This window comes from Festucalex cinctus, chromosome 11 (genome assembly GCF_051991245.1).
Source record: "Festucalex cinctus isolate MCC-2025b chromosome 11, RoL_Fcin_1.0, whole genome shotgun sequence".
NCBI lineage: Eukaryota > Metazoa > Chordata > Actinopteri > Syngnathiformes > Syngnathidae > Festucalex > Festucalex cinctus.
Genome location: NC_135421.1, coordinates 15,513,033 through 15,534,438, shown reverse-complemented (window position 1 = coordinate 15,534,438; position 21,406 = coordinate 15,513,033). Strand labels below are relative to the sequence as shown.

The 21,406-nt window shown below is 38.3% G+C and overlaps 2 protein-coding genes across 4 annotated transcripts; both read right to left on the bottom strand.

The window, feature by feature from the left end:
• Positions 1 to 866: 866 nt before the first annotated feature.
• gpr39 (G protein-coupled receptor 39) lies at positions 867 to 4,270 on the bottom strand. 2 transcript variants are annotated; one of them, XM_077537032.1, is made up of 3 exons: positions 3,524 to 4,270; positions 2,308 to 3,102; positions 867 to 1,698 (listed from the first exon to the last, which is right to left on the bottom strand). In XM_077537032.1, the coding sequence occupies exons 2-3, from the start codon at positions 3,089 to 3,091 to the stop codon at positions 1,250 to 1,252; spliced, it is 1,233 nt and encodes a 410-aa protein (XP_077393158.1). In that variant the 5' UTR covers positions 3,092 to 3,102; positions 3,524 to 4,270; the 3' UTR covers positions 867 to 1,249. The 2 variants fall into 2 exon arrangements, with proteins under 2 accessions (XP_077393158.1, XP_077393157.1); XM_077537031.1 differs by having other exon boundaries at positions 2,308 to 4,270.
• Positions 4,271 to 5,241: 971 nt separating this feature from the next.
• Positions 5,242 to 21,050, bottom strand: LOC144030195 (solute carrier family 35 member F5-like). 2 transcript variants are annotated; one of them, XM_077536271.1, is made up of 15 exons: positions 20,777 to 21,050; positions 20,404 to 20,548; positions 20,087 to 20,236; positions 18,393 to 18,455; positions 17,093 to 17,177; positions 16,812 to 17,005; positions 14,753 to 14,834; positions 14,600 to 14,687; positions 13,150 to 13,214; positions 12,977 to 13,081; positions 11,554 to 11,713; positions 11,356 to 11,446; positions 10,358 to 10,512; positions 8,722 to 8,814; positions 5,242 to 7,573 (listed from the first exon to the last, which is right to left on the bottom strand). In XM_077536271.1, the coding sequence occupies exons 2-14, from the start codon at positions 20,539 to 20,541 to the stop codon at positions 8,733 to 8,735; spliced, it is 1,458 nt and encodes a 485-aa protein (XP_077392397.1). In that variant the 5' UTR covers positions 20,542 to 20,548; positions 20,777 to 21,050; the 3' UTR covers positions 5,242 to 7,573; positions 8,722 to 8,732. The 2 variants fall into 2 exon arrangements, with proteins under 2 accessions (XP_077392397.1, XP_077392396.1); XM_077536270.1 differs by having other exon boundaries at positions 20,404 to 20,557; positions 20,777 to 21,049.
• Between the last annotated feature and the right edge of the window lie 356 nt (positions 21,051 to 21,406).

The window sequence follows — 21,406 nt, the reverse complement described above, 5'->3', positions numbered from 1 at the left end:
GGAGTATCTTTGGCTTTTTTCCACATTAGCCCCCCCTTTCTTTTCCATCCATATCTAAGCAGTAATGGTAAGTACAGCATCTTATTTTTATTTAATGTATTTTAGATTTTTTATGCTAATTATTTTGATGTAAATACTGACTTTAATGGGCAAATTCGACTTAAGTTACATCGCTAGCGTAGGAACGGAACTCCAACGTAATTCCAGGACTCCCTGTACTTGTTGTAAATAAATCGTTATGTAGCAACCAAATGAAATCGTATTCAATAATGATGTTTCTGCAGTAGGTTTGAAGTTTCTTTCAGGCCCAAAAAAAAACCCAAGGCACTTTTCCACAGTATTTTGCCCACTGATCACTATATATGACTGGATAGCCGATAGGCCAAGACTTGAGGTCGCGAGGCGGCCATATTGCTCCTCCCAACAAACGTTTCTCGCCATACGATCCTATACATTTACAGTATCGAAATTGGAGAACATTTGAGACAGTACTCAATATCAACAACAGCATGATTTATGCTGTTTTAAATGTGTTAAACATAAATAAGAGGACTTCAGACGTTTTACAACGTGCCTTAAATACATGTTGTATAAGTAGTCTTTTCACTCGGTGGCCGCCCTGTGACTGCACTGGCGTGGATGGGCTATTGGCTATCCAGTCATATATATATATACATATATATATATATATATATAAATATTAGGGGTGTTAAAAAAAAAATCGATTCGGCGATATATCGCGATACTACATCGCGCGATTCTCGAATCGATTCAATAATCGGCAGAATCGATTTTTTTTTATTTTTTTATTTTTTTTTTATTTTTTTTTTTTTTTTTTTAGGATTCACACCTTGAGCATGGAAGAATGTTATATGAACGGCACATTAAGCCTTAATATTTTTATTTTAATGCTGTTCAAATGTGAAACAGATTGCAAACTGTTTGTGTACAGTGGCTCACGGTTATAAGCCTCAAGTTTTAGATAAATATATTCATACAAATCTTACAGTGTACATGTACAAATTTACTGATAGTATTTTCTAAATTTGAATGGAAAAAAATCGCAACAATCGACTTATAAATTCGTATCGGGATTAATCGGTATCGAATCGTGACCATTCGTATCGGGATTAATCGGTATCGAATCGAATCGTGACCTGTGAATCGTGATACGAATCGAATCGTCAGGTACTAGGCAATTCACACCCCTAATAAATATATATATATAGGTCAGTGAGATTTTGCCACACTACATTTCCGATAGCACGTCCGTCCGTGTTGCGGAATCCAATTCCTCGTTGCGGGGCCCCGCATCGGCCCCCGAATCGTTTGGCCTCCGGGACGTTTCCTCCTCGGCTGGGACCTTCTCGCTCCGCCGCAGCGATTTGAGCAGCAGTGGCCGCAGCGAGCGGACAGACTTCGCGTTGGGGCTCTGTCCGCTTCGCTTGTTGACGTGCTGGACAGTCAGGCGGCAACGCAGCGCCTGGACGAAAACTCGGCGGAATTGGCGGGACGACACGTTATACAGGAAGGGGTTGAGGGCAGAGCTGAGGTAGAAGAAGGTGTCGGCCAGCGGGTGGAGCGTGACGTAGCTGCGGAAGTAGGCCGCGCTCCAGCGGGACTTGGGCGCGCCCGCCATCATCAGACGGCGGATCTGATTGGGGAACCAGCACAGCAGGAGGGAGCCCACGATCAGGCCTGAGGGCGCACAAACGTGCAATCGGTCAAGAATAAATAACACTGCTTCATTTGACATACTGGGAACACTGTTCATGTTGCACCCGATTTGGCCACTTAGGGGCAGTGTGGTTCTGCGCGTTGATACACAATTTTGTTGTAGCCACATTAGAGAGTAGAAGGAAAAAGTCACAATCAAGTTATACCAATAAAAGTAGATTTTTTTTCCCCCATACGTCTGTATACATTCCTGAAGCGTTTTGCATGAATGGCCGTTCTTATGAGGGATAAGTGCCGCGAATAGCGCGCTAATTAGCATTAGCGAGTTAGACTGGAGTAGATCATGACAATTATTTGCTCATTTATAAAAATGAAGCAGAAATATCCATAATAGTAATACAGGATCGTTCCATGCCAAATCAGCCTCCCAAAAAATCTGAAAATTTTCATCAAGCAGATTTTGAACTGAATGGAATTTATGTATTTGTTGACAATAATAGCACAACATTAAATGTCAAATTTGAGGTCAAATGGTTTTGGGAGACTGACATGAGTCACACCCCAATCTAAAACGGACATGGACAAAACAGGGGCGTTCATCAAACTTCGACCCAAGAGAGCAAAACCTACCTAGAAAAATGATCGTCTGCTTCCTGGCCATCTTCATCTTCGCGCTTTCATGCTTGGATGCTTTGTGATTTCCGTCTGACGACCCCTGCGCCGATTTTCTCAGGACCAGGATCATGGCCCGGCACATGAAGGCCACGCCGGCCAAAACCAGCATGTAAACCGCAAAGGCTACAAAGATGCTGACTCGGTACATCAGCCAGCGCTCCCTTAGATTGGTGCAGAACGTGAGATTCTGGACTGGCTCGTCTGCCGAGACGGGTATGTGTCCTTGAGTCCCCGTGGCCACCAGCAACGGCAGCGCCACCAGAACCGACACCAGCCAGGCCAAGGCGATCAATCCCGACGTGCGCCGCCCGCCCAGGGTCCTGAATCGGAACGGGTGACAGATTGCCACATAGCGCTCAAAGCTGAGTGTGGCCACGTTGAGGATGGTGGCGTAGCTGCACGCCTCGAAGACAAAGTTGTAGACCTTGCAGGCGGCGTCGCCGCCGGATGCCGAGGTGAACGGGAACCAGATGGCGCTGTACAGCTCGACAGGCATCCCCACCAGCAGGACCAGGAGGTCCGAACACGCCAGGCTCACCATGTGGTCCGTCACGTTCCGCTGAAGGTAGCCGTTACGCCGGAGGACGCGCGTGACGCGGATGGTGACGGAGTTTCCCACGATGCCCGTCACCAGGATGAGGCTGTACAGGAGTGTCAGGAAGACTTTGACGCCGCGGTTGGGTTCCAGCTGCCTCCAATCTTTCTCTTCGGGTATCTCCTTGTCCATGTTGCCGTCCATCGTCACGTTCTCTGTGGAGAACCAAGACCAAAGGGTTGGAAAGAGTTCTCGATAGATTCAATCCTCAAGATGTCCTTCCAATGCCCTGCGATTGAGTTTGCCAAAATTTCGGTGGACTAAAGACTAAATTTTTCGTCAACAGTCGTGGATGTCGGTATGAAAGGTTGCTTGTCCACAGTAGCTCTGCGGTTGACCGGCAACCAGTCCGAAGTGATGTGGGTGTGCCCCGCTTCTTTTATCAAAGGTCAGCTTTGGTTAACTTAATTCAAGGGAAATCCAGTCTTCAGGATGTCCTTCCAATGCCCTCCCTGTGATTGAGTTGAAGGTATACCCTTATGTCTCTCGCTAAAAGTTCGGTGGACTAAAGACTACATTTTTAGTCAACAGGCGTGGATGTTGGTATGAAAGGTTGCTTGTCCACAGTACCAGTACTTCTGCAGTTGACTGGCGACCAGTCCGAAGTGATGTGGGTGTGTCTCTGCTTCTTTTGCCAAAGGTCAACTTTGGTTAACTTAATTCAAGGGAGATCCAATCCTCAAGATGTCCTTCCAATGTCCGGCGATTGAGTTGAAGGTATTCCCTTACACTTCTCGCCAAAAGTTCAGTGGACTAAAGACTAAATTGTTGACTAAATTGTCAACAGGCGTGAATGTTGGTATGAAAGGTTACTTGTTCACAGTACCTCTGCGGTTGACTTGCGACCAGTCCGAAGTGATGTCAACTTTGGTTATCTTAAAACTCTAAATTGTCTGGTTTTCTTTTCTCTTGCGTCTGACATTTGACAAAAGGATGGATGTCCTGCCATTGACCTGCGGACCAGTCCAAGGTGTACCTAATTTAAGGGATAGACTCCAAGACGACGTCCACAACATCGGATGTTTTACGGTGGAAAAGTGACCTGGATATCAGTCAGAGATCCGGATTACGGACACAATCATCCGCGATGTCCGGAAAAGAATAATGTCTGGAAGATCGCGACGACGTCATTGAATTCCAGTCTTTCTCAGCCGCTATCTCACTTTCCATGCTGGTTTGGATTTTGCTCATATCGATTGCGGCTTATCAGCTCTTGGGCACAGTCGCCGTGATTAAAAGCAGGTTCCAACAGTTTGAAGCATTCTGCCCGACGTGAATCCTAACGACGCAGAGTTTATCTGGTCTCCGGGGAGCCCCCCCCAAAAAAAAGAGTCAACACGTCCGTGTTCAAAGTTGAGTACTTGACTCTGTCCGTGAAGTTTTCAAAGAGGGGGGCTGCGCTTAATCAAAAGTCCTCCTCCCTCCCACAAAGGCAGCCAAGTTAAACATTAAACACCAGGACAAGTTTGCACTCCTTTCTTATCATTAGCACTAATGGGCTTGTCTTTTACTGCTTGATTTATACGTGCAGGATTTGCGGGTTTTACTTTCAACATGAATGACTTTACAGCTTTATTCATCAAATGGATTCCATTTTTTCTTCATCAAAAATTCTAAAAGGCTCTGAAAGTGAAGAAGTGCCGTGAGTACTTTCTGGATGCATGTTGCATTTCAGGAATATGAGGTTGGAGTTTTCGGACCAGGAACATCAAAAATATCGACCTCAACAAGTATCCAGGGTTAATCCGTCCAAACTACAAATGTGTAGCGCTTGCCCATCACTGGCTAATTTGAGTGGAGTGAAACTGACTAAATGTTGCAAAGTCCAAGGATATTTTTTTTTTCACATTTTTGCTAAAAAAAAAAAAAAAATTGCTTGCCTTGTTCTTTCCTTCTTTGTAATGTTTTATTTTATTTTATTTTTTTAATTTTCCAAATTTTAGTGTTTCATCTCCAGTTTATTGAACAATTTTGCTAACTATAGTATTCTAATTTGTACAACTTCTACAGGATTTACAGTTTTTTTTTTTTTTAAAGGGTACTTTTGATATTTATCTTCGCAAACCTTGGTAGATTTACCGTACCCTAGTCTTATTTTAAGCAGTACAACTTTTGTGCTTGCCGTTTTTTGGTCATAAGCTGACAAATCCCACTGCAAAACTCCTGCAATGAAATTGGCCCACATTAGCCCATTTTTCACATTTAATTTCTCCATTATTTTTTTGCTCACATATTATTACAGCATAATCCTATATAAAAGTAAAAAGTGTGATCATGAAAAAATGGCCATCGACAACAATTTTAAAAAGATGCCTTTAATAGAACCCAGGAAGGAGAATCTGTCAAATCAAAAAGAGCTTCATGGATGAGGAGATCCTCAACAAAAGTAAACGATTGACATTTAACAGCCGCACAAATTACGATTCTTTTTTCCAACAATCAAGACAAAAGTACCTGAGACGAGAAACAAAACAAGTAGTAAACAAAGAACATGAATAAAGATGACATCGTTTTCTTTGTTTTGCAGTTCACACAAAGCCAACAATAAAAGCTGTCGGAAGCGAAAGAAAACAAGACTACAAGAAAACAAAGAGTTACATCAAATAAAAACAACGGACGCGAGTTTGTCTTTAAAGTGCTGAACCTGTTCACGAACCAAAGCTTCTCCAGTTAGCCAGCACAATAACAGCAACATCTGACACCCTTCAAATATTTGCTGCTTCTTCTTACCGGGAAATACCAAGCTCGAAATTCGCAAAGGAAAAAAAAACAAAACAAAACAAAGAAAAGATTTGGCTCATAGTGGAAGTCATAAATTACAGCGACACAGAAAATAAAACAACAGGAAAGTGTAGTGGTCGGCTGGATCGTACGTCAGCTAAAGTACTTCACATGTAACGGCCATTCCGAAAACAGCCGTATAGCTTATAATGGAAGCGGGACAAACACTTCATATGTCTGAACACGCCTATTATGTAGCGGGTCAAATCGACCCATTTTTTAAAAGCTAATGAAATACAAGTTAAAAGTCATTTTTCAATGTGAAACTTCTTAGAAACAATCGTGTTTGTTGACATTTGTTTCCATGTCGGGCTTTTTTTGGGCTCTTTCAACACCAGCTTGGGTCAAATTGACCCAGGAACATGATTCATTAATATGGAAGGACTTTGCAACTAACCATCGAGAGGAAATGAAATAAACGTGGATTGGAATTGAACATAAAATTTGATTTTTTTTGTGTGTCATTTCAAATACTTTTTGGATCGCTAAAAATCCCTTGGGTCAAATTGACCCATTTTTAAAAGCTAATGAAATACAAGTTAAAAGTTGATTTTCAATGTGAAACTCCTTAGAAACAATTGTGTTTGTTGACATTTGTTTCCATTTCAGACTTTTTTTGGGCTCATTCAACACAGCCCGGGAACATGAGTCATTAAAATGGAAGGATTTTGCAAATAATCATCGAGAGGAAATGAAATAAATATAAAATTGAATTATTATTATTTTTTTTTTGCCGTGCCATTTCAGATACTTTTTGGATCGCTAAAAATCCCTTGGGTCAAATTGACCCATTTTTAACAAGTAATGAAATACAAGTTAAAAGACAGTTTTCAATGTGAAACTTCTTTGAAACTAGTATTTGTTGACATTTTCAATTTGACCCGGGAACATGAGTCATTAAAATGGCGGGATTTTGCAACTAATCAATCATCGAGAGGAAATTAAATAAATGTGGATTGGAATTCAATATAAAATTGGATTGTGTGTGTGTCATTTCAAATACTTTTTGGATTGCTAAAAAAAAATGCCTTGGGTCAAAGTGACCCATGATCTATTACTGTTATGGAAGTGAACCAAACAGGAGTGTTACACCATCCAATGAGATGTCATGAACTCATTGCTGACAGAAATGGATAATTCATGGGAGTTAATCATGTCATATCATATCATAAGAGAATTTTTATTCAGATTCTTTTTGGTCTTCATAAATAAAGTTGAGTTGAAAAATAATAATTGTGTTGTTTTCTCTCTCTCTCTCTCTCTCTCTCTCTAAAATGGTCCGATTTAACCTGAGGCATGTTTAATAATAAAACAAAAATCCCACTAAAGGTAACTTATATTATTATTAACTGAATTATTTAACATTTATGGTAAATGTTTGTTAACCTAAGCATAAGTTTCACAGGGAAAAAAAAAAAACGTTTTGTTTTTTTTTAAACTTGAAAGTGGGACAATTTGACCCGCAATGTAAACAGAAGTTAAACATAGTGTTGTGATATACTTTCAAACAGATCTGTCTGCATTATAAAAGGGGTGGGGGGAAAAAAGGAAGTAATGCAAAATGTGTTAAGAATGCACAATAACAACAGACTCCGGAAAAAGTCGGAGAGCTCTGATCAATTTTTAAACGTACCTCTTCATTTGGTCACGTATCATCATCATCACCATAATAATGATTGGTCATGTCCAGCACCGTTTAAGTTGTGGTCAGTTTTTATCCATATGAAGTAAAAAATAAAAAAAAATAAAAATAATAATAATAATAATAATCTCCGTCACACTGAAGGCAAGCGGAGCATTCAAATAGGAGGCACGTGGTGGGTCATTGTCTCTGACGTTTGACACCTAGAAAAACAACAGACGTCAATGATTATTAATTGCTCGTTTACTTGATCACGCCATGCCTACGGAAAACTGCATCCTGGGGAAAATGGAAAAAACAAAAAGAGTTCAAATCAAAATAGGACGGCTGAAAATGTCTGGAGGAGCCACTAATCTATATACTGTATATATATGACTGGATAGCCGATAGGCCAAGACTTTTGAGGTCGCGAGTCGGCCATATTGCTCCTCCCAAGAAACGTTTGTCACCATACGATCCTATACATTTACGGTATCCAAATTGGACAACATTTGAGAGAGTACTTTATGGAAACAGCATGATTTATCACGTGTATACATTTTATGCTTCATTATGTTTACAGGAGGAAATTATACTTTTTTTTTTTTTTTTTTATTAAAGAATTGAGAATTGTAACTGTAATTTTACAAAAGATGCCTCTGCCAAATCTAACATTGGGGTCTAAGGAACTGATAAAAGAAAAACGGGGTATTCAAAGCAGCACATACTGTCCACTTGTTAATATGTATAATATGGAGGCTAATATTTTTTTTACTTGTTAAAAATAGTGGGCACCTCGGCACAACCCGGACCTGTCTTGCTTACTGTCTGTTTTGTTTTGTTTTTTCTTATAAATGAGGGAAAAAATGCTAAAATGCCGTTGCCACTGTTGTACGGACGTGTCTAGCTTACTGTGTTTTTTTCTTCTTTTTTTTTTCTTTTTTTTTTTTGCCTTTTGTGCAGCTGTGACATGTATGAAACTGAAATGGGTTTATATGCGGGAGGATATAATAATGGAAAGACTTAACAGATGTTAATAAAAGACAAGCTGACTCATCATGACTTTTTTCAGCATCGCCACTTCAACATGACGAAAATCTCTCCCGGCTTGAAATATTTACACGATGATCCGTCATCCTTGCGTTATCAGCGCGTTTTCTCTTTGAACAAGCGTTCGTGCGTCTCGTCAGAGAGTTGGCGTGTTTGGACGTGCGCTGGCTGATGAGTAAAGGAGGACAGATGATGACGACGCTCACGTAACAGGATGCGGACAGTCGATAGTTAGGGAGTGTTTGTTAGTAGGTGCGGGGGTGCGTTCATATCAGTCAGCAAGTGAGACCACTAAAAAAAAAAAAAAAAAAAAAAGACTTACTTGACTGGAGATCATGAGCAAAAGCTTCCTTGGTTGAGCGAGACAGCGTGTAAAGGTATAAGGCTTTCACACAGCTCGTTATCCTCGGGGAGTCTTGGGATGATGGAGGGACAAACAGTGTCTGTCAGTCCTCATCACAATACAAACTACAAACACTCAACATCATCATCATTATCAATCATGATTAATATAATAATAATAATAATAATAATAATAATAATAATAATAATAATAACTAGACTAAGTGCAATTTCTGAAGAAATTGCGTGGGAATGCTGAAAGCACATTGAGAGATGAATTATGAAATTATAACCTGGTTACTGGACAATGTGCTTTACCAACTGTGCCACCAAATAGTATCAGACACCTGGTAATGATGATAAGTTATATGCATGGAAGTGGGCGTGGAAAGTGATACTTAAAAAAAAGTATCACTGTCTGTCCCATTGAAAATGAATGGGGAAAAGTTGATATTAAATGTTAAATTGTGCAAATACTGTAAGTAATGTGGAATCACACAATATATATACCCCAGGAGATGTGAATTTTTGAAGCTAGTTTAAATGTGAAAAATGTAAACTGGAAGTATTATGTAGGAGTTGTTAGGCGGCAAAAAAGTGTGTTATTGATTTGTGTTGAGGTCATTTTTATGCCACTAGATGGCATAATTGCATTTGTAAGACGTTGGCGACAGCTCAGTGCATTTTTCTTTTCCTAGTAAGAGCTATCGCATCTTTAACATGAGTCTAAGTAACTTGTGAAATTCTGCACATTTTTCAAATTGTAAAATACAACTTGACCCCAGTCTCCACAAATATTATGCATTATTAACCGTATTACTGCTAAATTTAAATTTTTTAATTTTAAATTATTTTTTTTAATTAATTAAATTACTGTAATTATTAATTTTAATATATATATATATATATATATATATATATATATATATATACATTATTATGAATCATAATAATAATATATATGATATATGATAATAATAATAATAATTAATTTTAATTAATTAACTGTATTAATGCTAAATTTTATTTTTTTAAATATTAAATATTAATTTCAAATTAAATTAATCATTAATTAGTTTTTTATTAATTTAAAAATATTAATTTTAAATATTATGCATTATTATTAACCGTAGTACTACTAAATTTTGACGTGAACGTGTCAGCTACATTGCGACTGGAATTCCCCCAGTACATGCTTTGCAAGTAAGGGGGTGGTCATTAATTAATCGTGCGTTGAAAAAAATTAGTGGCGCTAAAGGAACTTTAAATGAACTCAAAATGAATGCACTAATTTTGACACTCCTAGTTTTAACATTTTAAATCAACAAAAAAAGCAAATTCTCCTCATGGAATCATAACCCGTGAGAGGTCGTGCACTAAATATTGATTGAAATAATGAGCAATGGAGTTAATGAGATCAAACCAATATGAGTGGGATTTTTTTCCTCCCTATTTCTTACACTTTTGGATGATTAAAGCCGTTCCGCGTCAAAGTGACCCAGAAAGATGATTGCTGTTCCCGACAAGCAAATTGCTACATGTGCTCGGAAATCAACATTGTTACTTATCAAATTGTATTTGCGATGGCAAAAGACGAGCCCGTGACGCAAGCGCACCTCTGAATGCGATGTCTTCTAAAAACGAAGGCGTAGAGTCTCCTCAGCCCGACCATGACCGGGTCCCAGTTGTTGTAGTGGCATAAGAGCGCGGCGATGAAGAAGGACAGGAAGACGGGCACCGCCCCGGCAAAAAACAGCCACGAGAAACGCACCTGCGCGCACATGGAAAAGAAGACATCATCTGCCGGGTCAGAGATCATCGTCCATTCAGTGACTTACTCACGCATCCTCCCCCAAAATGATGTTCAATTCACGAAATTAGGTGCACGTTAAAATAAGGCTCATGTAAAAAAAAAAAAAAAATAGACTAACATAAATTCGCAAAGGCTGCACACATTAAAATTAAATGATCATAAATTTGCCATGGTAATAAATACATATTAAGACACTTATGAACTTAAAATAAAAATGCAAACTTGCAAGTCCCCTTTACAAAATAAAACTACCTTTTAAAAAAAAAAAATATATGAAAGTACCTTTACAAAGGTACAAGTCATGCTGGTAAAAAAAATAAACCAAACGGAAATCCACTCAAAGGTTTTGTTATTATTACTATAAATATTATTATTATATTTTATATATTATATTTTTTTAATAAGGCTACTGTAAATTCCACTGAAATTGCATGGCCATAAAATAACAACAGTTAAAACAAACAAACAAAAACAAGTTATTTATTTATTTAATAATACAATATAACACAATAACACATTTACAAATTACACAATTGAGCCCTCACTTTCTCTTTACAGTACTATAGAGTGAAAAACCGTGTCACAACTTCTGAATCATATGTATGTATATATATATATATATATATATATAAAATCATACATAAGAGAAAATAATTCTTTTTCCTAAAATCTTGAGTTGCTAAATGTAAATTTGAACTGCATCAGAACTGGAGGCTTAAATTCCACAAAAAGTTTTTTTTTTTAATTGTCCAAACATCCTATTTTTTGGATGGTGAAACTTGTGGTTTGTGCGTAACGGACCTTCTGCATGAAAATATCGGCCAAAATGGAGAGCGGTATGGTGAGACTCAGCGCCAGGGTCCCGATGAGCGACGACGTGAGGAAGCAGCCCCTGTGGAGGCAAAAAAAAAAAAAAAAGACAAAATAAATAAATAAGTAAATAGTCAGACGACGTGCGTGTTTGCAAATGAGCGGCGCTGCGCCGGGCCGGGCCCTCACCAGAGCCAGAGGAACTCTGAGAGAACGGTCCCGATCAGGCCGTTGACCAGGATGTACGTCCACACCAGCTGGCTGGGAAGCTCAAAGGCCTCGAAGCCCGTGTAGTGAAGCAGCAGGAAGCCCGGCCACAGCAGCAGCAGGTTGAACAGACCCACGAACCCTGACCACATGCACGCAAAACAAAAACAAAACAGCAAAACAAACAGCTCACAACTCAATACGATATGCCATACAAGGCTCACGATAACGATGATCTCGCGATTTGATATCCATATATTGCTCAGATAATAAATCCAGGATAAAACTATTCAAGACATAAACGGATGTTTTTTCAATGAGAAAATTGTTTCTTTTTGTACCAATATTCAAACTGGTGTCTTCTTCACACTGAGTACTTTCGTGTATTTTTTTTTTTAAACAAATACAAATGTCTTCTTAACAGTTTCTTCAAGGGATACTTATTTAGCCATTTTTGGCAGTCAAACGTTAATATTTTGGCTATAATAAATGTGATATTTTCATTATTTTTTATCTGAGATTGGCTGGCAACCAGTTCGGGGTGTACCCCGCCTACTGCCTGAAGCCAGCTGGGATAGGCTCCAGCACCCCCCGCGACCCTTGTGAGGAGCAAGCGGTTCAGAAAATGGATGGATAATTTTTCATGTACAATTAGTACCTTTAAAAACACATTTTGCAACTTGCTGTCAACTGAAAATGACATCACAATGTGCTCAGGTAACCAATCACAGCTCAGCTTGTGAATGTCACATGACCAAACCTAGAAAACAGGTGAGCTGTGATTGGCCGTTACCTGAGCACTGAGCACATGTGATGTCATTTTCAGTCGACAACAAGTGCCAACATTGTTTTCGAAAAGTTTTAATTGTACCTGAAAAAATAATTAAAGTATCAATTTACGCTAGTTGACAGAACACAAATTTTTTTATTGCTATAATGGGCTAAATAAATGAATTATCCCATTAAATATTAAATCCAATTAAATCAATATTAATTTTCCTCAAATATTGTGTGCTTCAAAAAGTCGAAACATAAAATGTTTTAAAATGTTAAAATTTAAGAAATAATCCACATTTTTTTCATTGAAACGTATGCAAAACCGAGTCAGACAGATAAGTCTTCCGCAAGTCAAAGTAAGCTGATGAGTCTTCTTCGCCTTAAGACTTGCGTCCATTTCCCCACCACAATTATGAGGCGCTCCCCCTAGAGGCCCGACAAGTAATTGCTCAATAAGTAATGAACAATGGAGCCGTTACAGTGGCTGTATATTCACTACAAATATCGCAATACTTGTGTAGAAGTATCGATAATCTATCGGTAGACAAAGTATCACGATTGATGGCGATATCGATATATCGTCACATTCCTACTCACTTCAGTCATCCGCTGATGATTTGTATCTTACCAAAGAACATGGGAATGTCCAGCTTGTCCTCACGGTCCACCCGTCGCTTGATCATCACGATGTAGATGGCGTAGAGAACGGCGCCGGCCAGGGACCACAAGGAACCTGCGGCAATTCACCGTATACGTCACATGACACACAATCCGACGTTCCCGATTCGAGGACGTATTTACCGATGGTGCCTTTCTCATCGGGCCGGTCCATGCTGGAGAGGCTCACCAGGGCAACACCTCCCATGCTAAGCAAAAAGAGCAAGCGCAAAAAACAGACGTGTTTGAACGTGTTTACGTTTTCAAAGCCGAGTTCACCATATTGACGGACGTCTCACGCGGTTTCACTACAGACATTTCAAAACATCTACATATCAAAGCCGCCAAAAGAAAAAAGAAAAATTCTCTAGTAGACGTGCAACCATTACTCTATCGTATTTATTTTTGATAATCGAAAAAATTGTTTAGATGTTTTTTTTAAAGTCTAAAAGTGCTGTTTCAGCTCAACAGCAAATATTCTCTGATTTCTGTCATCCTCCACGAAAGACTTCGAACCAAAATAAAACAATGCTTTTACTTTGAAAAACAAGGATCGACACTTTTGCCGATTTCCTCATGTTACACAGACCAAATCACGAACTGAATCATATTTGTGCACTCTCGATTTGAAATAACATCTAGTTTTTGAGAAGAAAAAAAAAAAAGGATGCACATAATGCTATTTTTAAGCGATACCGATAAAGCCATCATTTTTAAAGTGCCGATGTCGATAAACGATAATGTAATCCTGATAATTGTTTGCAAAATTAACCTATGACATCAAATTGGTCAATAATTGTCAATAATTATTGGCCAAAATAAAGCATGGAAATTTTAACTTTTTTTTTTTTTTTTTTTTACCGAATCATTGATTAAAATGGAAAAAAATAATAATAATCAGCAGATTAATCAATGACAAACATGGCCTAAGTCTTATCCAACCTTTTTAATCAGTAGGGCTGGGTATTACTATGGGCACTTGCTTTTTTTTCCCCATCACACTATTGCACTATTCTTGTGAAGGCTAATGTTAATAATCACATCATTCAGATTTCAAGCCTTTAACTCATTTGCTCCCAAAAACGTATAAATACGTTCTATTTTAAATATTACCATGCTCCCAAAGACGTATTTATATGTTTGTTTTTTTATGCTAGAGCATATTGCTGCAGCCTCTGAACTGAAGAGAATGCTTGAAGCAATGATAGTTATTACAAAAAAACGGCCAGCAGGTGGCAGCAGAGTATACGAGATCAACCAGGACCATGTTGGAACAAGCTCCTTTTGACAGTGTTTTCACCAGGAATGTGAATCATGATGAAACTTAGCTATATTCTAATGCTAACTGCTGCAAAACAGAAACAAATAGAAATGCACTTTTTTTTCTGATGAAAGAAGAGACTAATCTTTCTTTTGTTTGGTTCCATGTTTTTTCTAGCAATAGAAAACAATATTCTGTGGGCCTTTTGTCTTGTTTTCAAGTAACACTTGGCACTGACTGCAGAATAACAACAAGAGTGCCTCAGTGAAATAAGTAGTTATTTGTCCACGTTTTTTCCTGGCTTAAATAAAACACGATTTGCAACGTTCTCACCTGAGCGCCACCGCCAACAACTTGGACAAGGTGAAGCGGTCGCTGCTGTTGCTGGGAAATATCGCAGCCAAGATGAGTGTGAAGAGGCCTGCAGACAGACAGGAAGTGAGTTGAAACAAGCGGTCATGTTGACTGTGTGTGCGTGCAAGTCACCTGACGTGGACGACAAAATGTTGACGATGGCCACCTGTGTGTCGGAGAGCGCTTCCTGATAGGACAGGTTGGCTAGGAACCACTGCACGGGTGGGCACAAACCAGAGAGAGAGGAGGAGCCCATGTCACACAGTTCGCATAGGAAAAGGAAAAGGAGACGTTTTGTTTTTTTTCTCTTCTCATTTCAAACAGTTCCCTGATGTCTTCATCAGAGTTTTATGACGTAATAATAATTGTGTTCTATTGCTATAAAAACACGCAACCTACCAAAATAAAGATTAAAGTCTGTTTTTTCATAAATTTTCACAAATCTATTTAAAATTATGAGTAGTTGAGCTTTTTTTTTTTCAACACGGCCCTGGTTGATTTCCTTTGCTCTGCTGACACCAGCTGGCCGTTTTTATAATAACTACCATTTCTGCAACTGTTCTTTGCAGTTGACATGCTGCATCAAAGACTTCTCTGTATGCTCTAGTCTAGCATAAACAATCAAAAAAACATATAAATACGTCTTTGGGGCACTTAAAACATTAAAAAAAAACAACTATTTATACCTTATTGGGAGCAAATGAGTTAATAGGGGTGTGCCAAAAACAAACAAACAAAAAAACGATTATCATATGAATCTCGATTCTCATTTAGTACGACTCAGAATCTATTTCAAATGTCCCAAAATCGATTATTTTTTTCAATTATTTGACACTGTCTTGCCCTTGTTTGTGTACTGGGAACGCAGTTCATGTTGTACCCGATTTGGCCACATGGGTGCAGTGTGGTTCCACGCATTCTGATACACAGTTAAGTCTTAGCCACATTGAGAAGGAAAAAGTCATGATCAAGTTATGTCAACAAAAGTTTTTGGGGGTTTTTTTCAGCATAGAAAGAACATATGCCGGTGAGTAATGTTAAAATGCTTCTCTGTACGCATTCCTGAAATGTTTTGTACAAATAGCCGTTCTTTTGACGGATAAAAGTGCCGCGAGTAGTGCGCTAATTAGCATTAGCTAGGAATGTAACGATAACGGCAATATCGTGATATTAAAACTGCCACAATATATCGTCATGTCACGTATTAAAAGAAGAACATCTGTTAAAAAAAAATGGCAGATTGATTTCCATTTGTGCCGTTTTAGCACTCTCTGGTGGCTAGTTTTTTAGTGCAGTTTAATTTTCACGAGGCATGTTTTGGCCCTTCTATGTTTAAAATCCACACAAATGGTCAGATGAAGGGAAACACAATATACTTGTGAACAGTCAATATGTGGAGGAACTCAATTTATTGTTTTTAGTAAATTCTTATTTGATTTAAGTAATTTTATTTATAAAAAATGTATCAATTTATTGTAATGCTTGTACTAGTGCCTCAATTATAATTATATTTTATATATATATATATAATTATATTTTTACTTTTTTCATTGCTGTAATGTACAAAACCAATATTATGTGCTTTTTTGTTGTATGAGGTCATTTTTTCTTTTTTATCGCAAACCTCTCCACTATATCGTGATGATTATCGTATTTGTGACCTTCATATCGTATAGTGATGTTTGGATATCGTTACATCTCTAGCATTAGTGAGTTAGACTGGAGTAGACCATGATAATTACTTTTACATCTATAAAATGAAGCAGAAATCATTGTCAATCAAATCCTTTTAAATCCAAAATCGATTCTGAATCAAATCGCAGATCCAAAAATCGGAATCCAATTGTGAGACAGTCATTGATTCCCAACCCCGAATAGCTGAGTTTCATCATTATTCAAAAATCTATTTAGAATTGTGAGTAATAGAGCTTTTTTCCCCCAACATGGCGCTGGTTGATCTCTTATACTCTGTTGCCACCTGCTGGCCGTTTATGTAATAACTACCATTTTGTCAACCTTCTGTATGCTCTAGCAAAAAAAAAAAAAAAAAAAAGACAAATAAGTCTTCGTGACACGTCAAACATTTAAAATAGAACGTACTATTTTACACGTCTTGGCAGCAAATTAGTTAATTTGACACTTTGTTGTGATAAAAGCATCAGCAAAGACGTTTGACGTGACGTGCACGCACCACAAAGCAAAAGAAGAAGCTGATCTTGGCCACGTCGGTGATGGTCAGCTTGCCCACCGTGCGCAACATGGCCTCGTGGTCCTTGGCGGCCGGGTAGGACATGCGCGACAGTTTGGCCTCCAGGGCGTGCGTGGAGGGCAGCTGGCGCACCTCCATGATGTTGCTGAAACGCACCCGCTGCTTCTTCAAAGCCGCTGGGACCAAAAAAAAAAATCAAATAAAGCGTGCGAATTCTCAGCCGGAAGCAGACGGATGGAAAATTTTCAATGGCGGCCACTCACGAGATTGGCAATCTGTTTCGATTAAACAGTTGGCCAGGTCGGCGGGTACGTCCTGAAACTTGACGGGCACGTATAGTGGTTCACTCTGCGTGAAAAGCAAAAAAAAAGTGATGGGTTACAGCAGTCAACCAATGATGAATGAAAAAGCATTCATAATACATTAAAAATCATACCAAAATGAAAAAAAACAATGAAAAAATATATACTGTATACAGTTCTGTAATAAGTAAATTAAAAAACCCCAATATACTTTTAATGGGGGAAAAAATGACTGTAAATGGAAAAAAAAAAAAAGATGAATGAAAGAGCATTCATTCATAATAAACTAAAATCATACCAAAATGAAAAAAACATAATGGAAAAAAAATATAAACTGTACTGTAATAATAATTTTAAAAAAAACATACTTTTAATGGGGGAAAAAATGACTGTAAATAAAAAAAATGATGACTGAAAAAGCATTCATAATAAACTAAAAATCATACCAAAATGAAAAAAAAAAACATAATAAATGAAAATATATATATAATTAACGGGATTTTTTTTTTTTTAACTCAGATTTCCATTATTGCGGGTAGTTTTTGGAACATAACACCCGCGATAAACTTGGGAACACTGTACTATCTATTTTCATGCAATCCTCGTGTTATCACTTTTTTTTTTCTTTGCTCCATCAAAAACATTCCTGGGTCAATATGACCCAATGCATGTTGTTTACACAATTGAGATCTTTGTGAATTTGAAAAAATTGAATAAAAACAGCGTCTACAAGAAAAAGAACCAACATAATGCCAGCAGAGGACGTTTGACATTTTTTAGTTTTGTTTTGATATTATTTACCCTTCAAACGGGGTCAAATTGACCCGCCACATAACAGGAGGGGTCAAGCTATGTTATCCAACAAAATATGTTTTTGTTATTATGTATATATAATTTATGAATCATCTCATTAGACATGGATCATTTTGTGGAATGTTCACGTCGCGAAAGAAAGTTATGTTTTGGGAGGAGCTTGGGAGGAGCTTGCATTTGATAAACCTCGTCCACCTCGTCGGTCAAGCTGACCCGCTTCAATAATCGACAAAGAATGCTTGGAAAAAAAGCAGAAAAAATTCTTCCAGCTATCCTTTTTTTTTTTTTTTTTTTTTAAATTGTATTTTTTATTGCACAATAAGTCTCCAAATTAAATAAACATAATTAACAAAACACATTGTCATTGCAATCCAAACTCACTTGGCTGTCATCTATATTTGTGCAAGTTGGAGAAATAAGTCTGAATAACTTTCCAACGAATACGTACCAAGCAGTTGTTCACAGTGGCGTCATTGGTGCAGGGAGCAAAGTAGGCTTCTGCATCGGCAAACTGTGGACAGATTCACTTATTGAAAAATACGCTGTCACAGTTCATGATATTAGCAGAAGTGATTTATGACTGTGTGTAAATTAGGAGTGTGACGATATATCGATATTGTGATAATTTGTCTCCCGATAGATTATCGATACACCTACGCAAGTATCGCGCTATTTGTAGTTGATAACCAGCCACTATAACAGCTCCATTGTCCGTGACTTATTGAGCAATTACTTGGTGGGCCACTAGGGGGAGTGCCTCATAAGAGTGGCGGGGAAATGGACGCAAATCTTCAGGCAAAGAAGACTCATGAGCTGGGTTGATCTGCCCAGCAACTGACTCAAGTTTTGAATACGTTTCTATGAAAAATGGGTATTATATCTTCAATTTTAACATCTTAAATAATATTGATTTAATCGGATTGAATATTTAAGTCATTTTATTTACTGCTGCAATACTACACAAAAAAATGGCATCACAATTGACGATGTAACTGACTGACATGTTGCATGACAATAAGTGTTTAAGAAAGACACAAATTTGTTGAGAGAAACTGTTAAGACATTAGTATTTGTTTTAGGGCTGTCAAAGTTAAAGCATTAATAGATTAATTAATCACAGAAAAAAGTTAAATTAATCACATGTTAACGCAGATTAATCGCACTATTTTTTTGGACCGCACTTGAGCCTTGAACGTAACCGCGGATGGTTGCATTGAAGGCTGCACAGGTCAGTGATTAGGTCAATGCACGGCATTTCCTATGCCTGTTGTTCCAAAATGAGCGGGGTGACTCCAGTTGGTGTGCTCGGTGGTGAATTTCGCTTTCAAAAACACCCCGACGGGACTTAAGATAAAACAAAAGTAATTTGCGTTTAATTAATTACTGAATTGCACCCAATTGTTATGATGCTGTTACGTTTTGAGCAATACACGCATGCGTGCAATTGCGTACATGCATTTAATCAATGTTTGCAAATGACATTCATATAAAAGAATGCGTTAATGTCAAAATATTACGGTATTTTGTATTTATTTTATATTACGCAAATACGCGAGTAATTTAGCTGATTAATCGTGATTAATCAAAATTTAAAAGTGTGATTAATCAGATTAAAATTTTGAATCGTTTGACAGCACTAATTTGTTTATAAACAAATACACTAAAGTACTCATTGTGAAGAAGACACCAGTTTGAATATTGTGTTTCAGTCATGGTACAAAAAGAAACAATTTTCTCATTGAAAAAAATTCATCCATTTATGTCTTGAGTAGTTTCATCATAGCTTATCGTGGATTTGTGACCTGACTAAAATATCGACAATGGTGTGAGCCTAGTATGGCATAACATATCGTGAGGTGCCCAGAGGTTCCCACCCCTAGTGTAAATACCAAAAGGTGAGTTTAATGACAGATTTTTCTGTCATGTGCTAGTGCCCATTCACAATGTATTGAATAACTGAACTAGTGACATAACATGGGCTCATGATTGTGTACATGTTACATGCATGGTGTTAATGCTTTATGATCCTCTAATGTTTTAAGCGCTTTGCGATATGTTAATTACAAACGCGCCCGTTATTTGCGGATTTTCACTCTTGGTTGACGGGGCTCGGTCATAGCGAGAAGATTGCGTTGCACTTACGAGTGAAGCGTGTCGGCGTTTGAGCGGGCCGGTGCACTGCTGCCTCCAGGGCCGCCACAGAAGGAACCCCAGCAAATAGAGCACAAACATGGACGTCTTGGTGAAGGTGCTGAAGAAGGGCTTGTTGTAGTCCTGCCGCCTGAAAATGTACTGCAACGGAGAGTTGTTCACGGTCATGGGCAGAGAAAGTTAAGTTTGGGGGCAGTATTATATTAGCAAACTTGTGAAGTCACAGTTGATATTTATGTTCATAACACGTCTTCTTGAATGTCAAATCAAGCTCGGACTCTCATGAAGTTGCGAATGCGGCCCCTTACTGATGTCAGCTCGGAGGAGGCCACCCAGATGACGTCCACCAGCAGGAGTATGACCACCCCCAGGGCCATACGCCTCCGCTGGGCTGCAGCCGAACTACCAGGGGAGCCCATCCGGTTCACGATGAACATGCACTCCATCGCTATACTGTAAACACTGACATCATGGAACATCATGGAGCCACTATAAATTGTTTATTATTTAGCTACAGGTGACTTTATTACAAAGCGTGTAATTGACAACACATGGTGAAATACTGTTTAGAGCCGTAATCTAACTGCAGAGCAGTCGTGTTGTTGTAAACAAGCTTTAACGGTTGATCACAGCTGTTGACAAGCGCTACAAAGGGGGAAAAAAACAAAACAAGTAGCTCACCTTCAACGACGTCGTCTCCTTTTCAGCCACGATTGGAAAGCAAATACTGATTCACTAGAGAGTTTTAAAATAACAAGTCCCCTGTCGCTTGGTTCATTAAAACTAAAGTTCGGAGATTTCGGAATCCCTTCCTTGGGTGATTATCGCCGCCATTTTTATTTTTTATTTTTTACGAGCGATATGTCAAGTTACCCAATAGCAGCTAGAGACGACTTCTGTGAACCGCCTTCAAGATAAAATACGTCTTGAACTTTGTTTTCCCCCAGCCAGCGAGGTCCTTCAAGAAATGCGTTGCTTTGAAAAAGGTATTTACTCGGCAGGAACCGTTCGTTTTATTTCTCCCACTTGATTTTTTTTTTCTGTAAGACTACAAACTTGGCAACGATCAAAAATTTGTCACTACAAAACAACAAAAACTACCAAGGGAACAGTAGTTCACAAAGAAAAATACAAAGAATCAAACATACAATGCACACATACAATTATAAATTCCATTTTACACTTGTTGTATGACATGTTCCTTCTGCAATTTTGCCGAGGTTTTGTGTCTCCATATGAAATTATTACGCTGATGTTCTTGTATTATTTATTATGCAGTTGCGTTTTTAACTGTAGCTAATCAGGTTTAAT